This window comes from Eriocheir sinensis, chromosome 69, assembly GCF_024679095.1.
Source record: "Eriocheir sinensis breed Jianghai 21 chromosome 69, ASM2467909v1, whole genome shotgun sequence".
NCBI classification, from domain to species: Eukaryota; Metazoa; Arthropoda; class Malacostraca; order Decapoda; family Varunidae; genus Eriocheir; species Eriocheir sinensis.
In genome coordinates, this window is record NC_066577.1 from 3,041,480 (window position 1) to 3,050,725 (window position 9,246).

General features: G+C 44.0%; 1 protein-coding gene across 1 annotated transcript; it reads left to right on the forward strand.

Moving 5' to 3' along the window:
• Positions 1-5,136: 5,136 nt before the first annotated feature.
• LOC126988377 (zinc finger protein 239-like) lies at positions 5,137-9,134 on the forward strand. The gene has a single exon (XM_050846441.1). The coding sequence runs from the start codon at positions 5,755-5,757 to the stop codon at positions 6,598-6,600; it is 846 nt and encodes a 281-aa protein (XP_050702398.1). The 5' UTR covers positions 5,137-5,754; the 3' UTR covers positions 6,601-9,134.
• The last annotated feature ends 112 nt before the right edge of the window (positions 9,135-9,246 follow it).

Genomic DNA, 9,246 nt, shown 5'->3' on the forward strand with positions numbered 1-9,246 from the left:
TACCAGTACTGGTACTAAAGGTACCAACTATCTCTGGTACAGTTCGGTACCAGACTGTTACCGGTACCAATACTAACCAGCTCATGGTGTCCCTCATTTTTTCCTCACACGAGTGAGACTGAGACTGAGTGCCTGAGTGGATATCTCGGTGATATGGATATTCTCTCTCTCTCTCTCTCTCTCTCCACTAAATGAAGTGAACATTTATTTTTCGATAGAAACCTACCTCTTGTTTGATTTACATTGTTTTTTGATTTACGCGACCTCTTCAAGGACACAATACTCGCGTAAATCGAGTTACCTGTATATATATATATATATATATATATATATATATATATATATATATATATATATATATATATATATATATATATATATATATATATATATATATATATATATATATATATATATATATATATATATATATATATATATTTATATATATATATATATATATATATATATATATATATATATATATATATATATATATATATATATATATATATATATATATATATATATATATATATATATATATATATATATATATATATATATATATATATATATATATATATATATATATTCTGAGCCAAAAAAACAACAACTTGATATATGAGTGGTGACTTGGTATATGAGTTTCCTGTTTGTTCCTTTTTTTATTTTTATTTTATTTTATTATATATGTATATATATATATATATATATATATATATATATATATATATATATATATATATATATATATATATATATATATTTATTTATTTATTTATTTATTTATTTATTTTTTCGTCGCCACCCCCCTCGGGTGGGGACACAGGCTATATGGAGGCCGGCATGGTCAAGTGTGTACTTCCCTTCGAGGAGGGACCACAAACCCTTGCCGGGTGATGGCTCATGAAGGGGAAGGGAGGATGCCGATAGACCGACTCTATTGGCATATGTCAGCCTACCTGACCAAGTCGGTTGTTTGGCGAGGACTGGCATGTCTCTTTGTACAAGTTGAAGACATGAGCGTGGGTTTCCTTTGTTCGCTGCAAGACGAGACTGCTCAGAGCAGAAAACAATGGGAAGAGAGCCTCAGTTAGGGCTGCCACCTTGATCTAAAACAAATAAGGAACGCAACATCCCTTCCTCCAATACAGAACGAATCCATATTTTAAGGAACTGATGGCAACCCTAAAATTTCTCTGGCCTGCCATGACTGACAGCCGCTGCCCGCTGCTAATGAAGGCAAGAGGAAGGGGGAGAGACGTTACGACGCGTATTTTACACGTATTTGAGGACGACTCTTAACAAACATCATTTTATGGACTGGTTTTGTGGTTCACCGAAAAATGCACTCACTAAATTTAAAAAATACTGAATTTTATCTGCTTAAGCATTCAGACAGCCAAATACGGAACAAATGGCATTCCATATTTTAAGGAAAGTGTGGCAAGTTTGCAACCCTAAGGCGTCATCTGGCGATATATGGCCTTGAATGACCCTCCATTCTTGAGACTTTTTCTCCTCCCTCCGGTAATCCACCAGAGCGCTCTATCTTGTCCATATGATTGGGATGAACAAACACTATTTCTCATTTTGTCACATCAAGGACAACACGCGTTAATTTAGTCACAGTTACGGGATCCACAGTTCTAGCTACAGCTACTTAGCATCATTGCGTGCAATGGAGTTTCTTAACCCTTTCCTTGCGCGCGGTGTGGACGCGACTATCCCCTCAGGCGCAGTCGGGGAGCCCAATGGGGGGGTCTCTTTTAACTTCTGTATCTCAAAAATTATTCATCACAGCTAAAAACCAAAAACACCATTGGAAAAAGGAGGTCCAGATCTATAGGAGTCAGTTATGTATGTCTCTCTTGCGAACATACATGCATGTTCAGGGAGTGTTGAATGTTAACACTTACGTCGGTGCGTGCCGGATGATCAGCCGTATTGAGGGAACTGCGAACATCTTTTCTTCAGATTCTGGCAAGGGAGTATTGCCAACTGCAATATTTACAACTATTTGGTCAAAGAATCAGTCAGGTGACAGGTGAAGCTATGCAAAAATGCCGCTGTATTGGGCAAGAACATCCACCAGTTACTCGTCTGTACATTTGCCGCGCTGGGCTGATATGATTTTCCACTTAATTTAGTGAAGAATCCACTCAATTGGCAATCCTGTGTTGTGAGAATAGTGCTGGAACACTCATACGCGGGCGATTTGAGTGTGGGTGGAGGTTGCAGTGGGCGTTTAGCACCACCAGCAAATACGCCTAATGCCTGCTGCAAGCGTTTAGCAATGAAAGGGTTGAAACATCCTTCTCTACAAAATATTGACAAATGGCATTGTTTCACTTTCTTGTTTCCAACGATGACGTTGATGTTTTCATACCGGGAAGTTCTTACCTATCATTCAGTGATGTTTTAAAATGGTCTGTGGCGCAACAGTAACACAACAGTAACCTCGTGAATTCTATGTCTACCCCCACTTGGCAGGGTTACCCATAAGAAGCTCAGGAAATGGTCATCACCATAGGCCGCAAAATGGAGAAATAGGCACTTGTAAATATCCAATAATAACCTATCTTCTCAATATATCATCAATATTATCCACATATTGTTTGTTTATTAATCAAACAAAGTTAAACAGTTTTATGAAGAAGGTCTGTTCTACCTCAATGATGCCTGTCTAGTAAGGAAATGTAGCGTGTCTGCGCATGTTGTCAGGCTTGGTGTACAACCGTCCATTAGTTTGTTTAGGTGCAAGCATAAATGTCACTTAATTTTCTTCCTGACTGGTGTTATTTTATATGAAGTAGTGGTAAGTACTACTGTTATACACTGTTACTTTAAAAAAGAGTTGCCGTTGTTGCTGTAAAAGCGATCGCCACCTTGTTTACGTTTGCAGTTTAATTTAAGTGCCATTGCTGCACTAACACCTCACTAGCCAGTGACCCAAAGCTGAACCTTGACCTTATAAGACACAGGGTGACTTTCAGGGACATTTTTTTGGAAAAGTGTGTCTTGTAAGCCGTCAAATACGGTATATAAGGAATAATGGTATCAACCCGTTTTCACAGAATACACCAGGCATTTCAAGGGTAACAAAAGTGTTTTATAATAAATGGAAATCGAGTTTTGGATAAAAAAATGTAAATTTTTTGCAGTCACCTTCCTTGGAGTGGTTTGGCATGGGTGCGACAGTGAAAGGAGTGAAGTGGTGGAGTGGGTGAAGCATGGTGCATTGAGATGGTTTGAACACCTGATGAGAATGGGGGAGAATGAATTCATGAAGAGAGTGTATGAGGGAAGGATTGAGGGAGGGGGTGTCAGGGGAAGACCACCTGTGAAGTGGATCAATAGGGTGAGTGGGTATTGGAGCGAGAGAGTTGGAAGTAGCAGGATTGAATGTGTTGATAGGGAGTGCCAGAACAGGGAGAGATGGAGGCACTTCCCTGGAGTGAGGGAGCAGGACATCAGAGATATGGATAGATGGATAGACCTTCCTTTGATACAAGAATCAGAAATTTGATTATTCTGAAATACTATATACAGTCGTCCCTCAAACAGTACGGGGGCTAGGGACCCAGGACCCCCGTATTATTTGAAAATCCGTATAAAATTAATGCTCCCCATAGAAACACTCCCTGGGCTGTGTTTGAGATAGGGAATTGGGACTCTCGGAATGTCCCGAGTGCTCTCAAACGGGTGACACAGCAGGACGAGTTGCCAACTCGGCATGTCCACTGGCTCCTGGCTTTGAGAGGTTGAGCACCTTCGTGCTGTGATGATGTCATCAGCAAGCAGCGTGGGGTAGGCGGTGGCAGTGGTAGCGTACTGGACCCACATTCGCGTGATGGATGACGCGGGTTCGAATCCTCACGCTACCACTCGGATTTTTCAGTCACCGCCGAGTGGCTTAAAACTACCCACATGCTGTCCTGAAGACCACCCATCAACCCGGACTCTAGAGGAAGCCGTCCAAGCGAATCAAGAACGAGTTCCGGGGGGCAGCATGAGCCAATGCAAGATGGCGCCACTATAAACACTCGCCTGCGCCAGAACGGGCTGGGCCGACCATCAGGCCCCACCTGGAAGATGCCTACCGGCGCACTAGGCAATAACGTAAAAAAAAAAAAAAATAAAAAAAACATGGCGGCCTAAATAAACACATAAGTGTTTCCATTGCATTTCACCTCTCTGTGCCACCATAACCACTGCAGCTTCCTTTTCATCCTCTTTTGTAAGGAGTTCGTCAGCCACGACAGCTAGTAATGCATGTTAAACTTCGCCAGGAAGATCAGCGTATGACATTTTGCTGTGAGTTAGATGCCGCTACCATAGCAACGACGAGGCTTAGTAAAAGGACAGCCTTTATCTCCACTCTTGGAGCACGGGCAGTTAATGCGGCAAGAATTTCTTTTCACTATGATAGATACAGCGAACACTGCTCTCATTCACGTGGTATGCTCTCCCTACCGCAACGTAACTCTTCCCAAAATGTAACTTCTCCTAAATCTGAATTCTTCTGCAAGGTGAACACCTTTCTCAAATGCTTTGGGGTCCTTTCAGCAGGTGTTTTGGTAGAACAGTGTTGCCACTCACGCCATGGCTACTTGGTGTGACGAGCGGGAAATTTTAAAATCCTAAAAAAAATTATTCCATGACAATCCGTTTAAAACCGAAACCGTACCTTTGGAAACCATACTATTTGAGGGACGACTGTATATGAACACCATTACAAAAATGATCCCATCATGTGGATAGGTAGATAGATAGATAGACAGATCATCAAGTACACACACACACACACACACACACCAGTTAAAATAAAAGTCATTCATATCAGTACAAGAATCAAAGCAGGCTCGCACTTTCTTAATATCCTCTTTATTTATCCTGATATTACTATACAAACACCATAACAAAATTTCTTATATGAGTTAGGGGGGGGGGGGGAGAGAGAGAGAGAGAGACAGTTGATTCCCCCATGGGAGTGCTTTCCTGTGTTTTAGATGGGGGAAGATATGATGCTCAAATAATAATAATAATAATAATAATAATAATAATAATAATAATAATAATAATACAATAACAAAGAATGTCACTGTGTGTGTGGAGGGGTGGAGGTGGAGCAAGGCTGTCCAGACCTCTGACCCTCTCTTAATCCCAGGGACTAAGGCATCTGTCAGTATCTGACCCTTTCTGGGTTTTATGGTGCTGGCCTGTCTCCGAACTTTCAAGTCTTGAGTGACTGTACCTTGATGGAACAGGCATGGAGGATGTCCTTCCTGCAGTGGGCTGTTAGGAGGCCATGTACCTTGTTGGAACAAAGCATTACATTAACACCTTTTCTCTTATGTACCAGGAAGTGTTGTCGACCTCGCTGGGAGGAGCACAGTGCCAAGGGTCAGCACACGACCCTATGTGTCCTAACGGCCACAGTGAGGGTCTGAGGAGAGGAGTGAAGCACCAAGGGACAGCACATGACGCTTGCTGGCTGCTGCAGCTTCCCTGAGGTTCCTGCAAGACCTGCTGACTCCTCACCCCAGGAGTGGTGGGCAGAGGAAGCTACAAGGCCAGGCAGCAGCCTGAGTGTCGGGACCACCAGGAACACTGCCACTGCTGTGAGGACCAGAAGAACCACCACCATTACTACCAATAACAACAACACCTTGCTGCTGGCATTTCCAGCCATAAAGGAAAGGGAAAGTTTGAGTGTGAATAGATTTGCACACACTGGTGAGGGACACCATGAGTGACCTGAGTATGGGGAATGACTCCCAGGGAAGGACGACCTCAGCAAATACACTGACACACACTTGTGAAGGACCTCATGAATGCCATGAGTGTGGCAAAAGGTTTAGATACCAAAGTGCCCTGAACAGACACACCCTTACACACTCTGGTGAAAGACCTTATGAATGCCATGAATGTGGTAAAAGGTTTACACAGAAGAGTAATCTCAACACACACACCCTTACACACACTGGCGAAACACCTCATGAATGTGAGGTTTGTGGAAAAAGGTTTGCACTGAAGTATCACCTCAACACACACACTCTTACACACACTGGTGAAAGACATCATGAATGTGAAGTGTGTGAAAAAAGGTTTACACAGAGGAGTCACCTCAACACGCACACCCTTACACACACTGTTGAAAAACCTCATGAATGCCATGACTGTGGCAAAAGGTTCAGTACAGTGGGTAACCTCAACAGACACAACCTTACACACACTGGCGAAAAACCTCATGAATGTAAAGTTTGTGGTGAAAGATTCACTCAGAAGAGTGCCCTAAACCTACACAACTACACACACACTGGTGAAAGACCTCATGAATGTGAGGTTTGTGGTAAGAGATTTATTAGGAAGAGTTATCTCAAAGTTCACACTCATACACACACTGGTGAAAGACCTTATGAATGTACAGTTTGCGGTGAAAGATTCACTCAGAAGAGTCACCTCAACAAGCACAGCCTTACACACACTGGTGATAGACCTCATGAGTGTCAACAGTGCGGGAAAAAATTTGGTGCAAAGTCTGTATTGGAGCAGCACGCCTTCAGACACTGGCCTGAGAGAGTTCAAATGTGAGTGTGTGGGAAGCACTTCAAGATGAAAATAGATATTGCCCAGCACATGGAGACCCATTTCTGAGGTGTTGTGTTGTGCTGAAGTTTTGCTGTGTGTGGGAGTGTAGGTGGTAGCTGAGGTGGTGGTGGAGGGCCGTGTGTAGCATAAAGAAACAAAAGTACTGACTTGTAACAAATAGTGATTTTGTGAATGTGATGAGTTCATTATTTTCATCCCCAGCTGCATGTGGTTGGTGGAAGCTGTTATTTGTTTAAGCAGTAGGGAAATAAGCCCTCTCCTTCCCAGTAACCCCTCCCCTTCCTTCACAGTAACCCCTTCCCTTCCTTCCCAGTAACCCCTCCCCTTCCTTCCCAGTAACCCCTCCCCTTCCTTCACAGTAACCCCTCCCCTTCCTTCCCAGTAACCCCTTCCCTTCCTTCCCAGTAACCCCTTCCCTTCCTTCCCAGTAACCCCTCCCCTTCCTTCACAGTAACCCCTTCCCTTCCTTCCCAGTAACCCCTTCCCTTCCTTCCCAGTAACCCCTTCCCTTCCTTCCCAGTAACCCCTCCCCTTCCTTCCCAGTAACCCCTTCCTTCCCAGTAACCCCTCCCCTTCCTTCCCAGTAACCCCTTCCCTTCCTTCCCAGTAACCCCTCCCCTTCCTTCACAGTAACCCCTCCCCTTCCTTCCCAGTAACCCCTTCCCTTCCTTCACAGTAACCCCTCCCCTTCCTTCCCAGTAACCCCTTCCCTTCCTTCCCAGCAACCCCTTCCCTTCCTTCACAGTAACCCCTCCCCTTCCTTCACAGTAACCCCTACCCTTCCTTCCCAGTAACCCCTCCCCTTCCTTCCCAGTAACCCCTCCCCTTCCTTCCCAGTAACCCCTTCCCTTCCTTCCCAGTAACCCCTCCCCTTCCTTCCCAGTAACCCCTCTCCTTCCTTCCCAGTAACCCCTCCCCTTCCTTCCCAGTAACCCCTCCCCTCTCCAGTAAGCCCTCCCCTTCCTTCCCAGTTAGCTCTCCCCTCCCCAGTTAAGCCTCTCCCTTCTCACCAGTTCCCCCGAAGAAAGCCTATTGGTACCATGGTCAGCAATTAGAAACAAGTCAAGGACACATGCTGAGGCAGTGGGTTGTTTGAGAAGAGTCTGTGGGTTAACAAGATGGATGGTGTGGGTGAGAGGTAGAGGTGCACAACATGGGTCTGGCTCAGGTCCACTTTCTTAAACGTATCATCAGGTTCCTGTACAACTATATCCCGAGGCCATAGAGAAGATCAACTGGGTTTTCATGGGTCTGCCTGCTCATGGCTCAGAAGTCGTTTAAAACTATCCCTAGAAATGCAAAACAGTCCACGATAATCCCAGCAACTTCTACGAGAGGCTTTTCAAATGGGCAAACTGAGGTGCCAAGACATGTAAGAATATGGGCTTGAGAGCAGAAGGGGTCAAGTGTGGAGCATGTGAGCCTGTGTAGAGTATTATGCAGGCCATCCTGGGGTGAGGGAGAGCTGGGGGAAGGATGACTTGGCTGCCTCAGGAACCAAATAGAAGCTTCAACATTACTTAGTATTTTTTTTTTCCATGGAGTGAAGTTTGAAGGTGGCTTTGTTGTGCCAGTAGGGCTGCCAACAGCTTCACATTACCCTTGCCCAGTATTATTAAACCTATCAGCACCTCAGTTCGCCTGTTTAAAAATCCTCGTAGAAGTTACTGGGATGTTCACGGGCTGTTTGGTGATCCTAGTGATAGTTTTACGAGATTTCTGCATCATGAATGGGAAAATTATCTATGAAAACCCAGTAAATCTTCTCTGTGGCCTTGGGAACTTGTCATACTAGTAACCCAATATGCTTAAGAATATGCACCTTGGATTCAGTATGCTTCTTAGCCAGGTTCCTACCCAGGCAATGTGTAGTGTCTGGCTACAGTGGTGTGCTGCAGGGGTCAGTGCTGGGTCCCTAACCTGATCTTTGTACTGAGCAGTGTGCAGAGTAACAGTGTCTGGCTACAGTGGTGTGCTGCAGGGTCAGTGCTGAGTCCGTGCTACTTAGTATTGAACAGTGTGCAGAGTAACAGTGTCTGGCTACAGTGGTGTGCTGCAGGGGTCAGTGCTGGTGGGCCTCTGCTGCCACCCTGACCCTTATACTGTACAGAGTTGCCAGACATTGTGCAGAGTAGTCCACTTTACTTTTGTTCTGTAAATCTGGAGAAACCACTTGGTCTGTGTTTTTTAATTCCTAGTGATTACAAACCTCACATTCATCCTCCTCTTAGCACAGCATATTCCACATCTCCTGTCGGCTGAATATATCTTAAGATTTGGTTCTTTTCTCTTCTGGGTAGTTTTAAGAGTCTAGTGATTGCTTGAGAGTTTGCTGGGCAGGGTAACGAGACCAAAACTGCACCGCATACTCCAATTGAGGCCTGTCCCATATTCTCAAACACTTAAGAGGCCATTACTCACAGACATTCTATAATTTTTTAGCATTTTGTTATGTGTATACTCTTCCCTTTCTGACCTGTCATGGATGGTCCTACAATATATCTTTTACTTTGTCCCGTTTATCTTTTATTATTCTTTGTGTTAGGGGTCATGGAATTTGGAACTTACAGTGTATATACTCCCCTCTCCAACCTAACATGGATGGTCCTACAATATATCTACTTTATC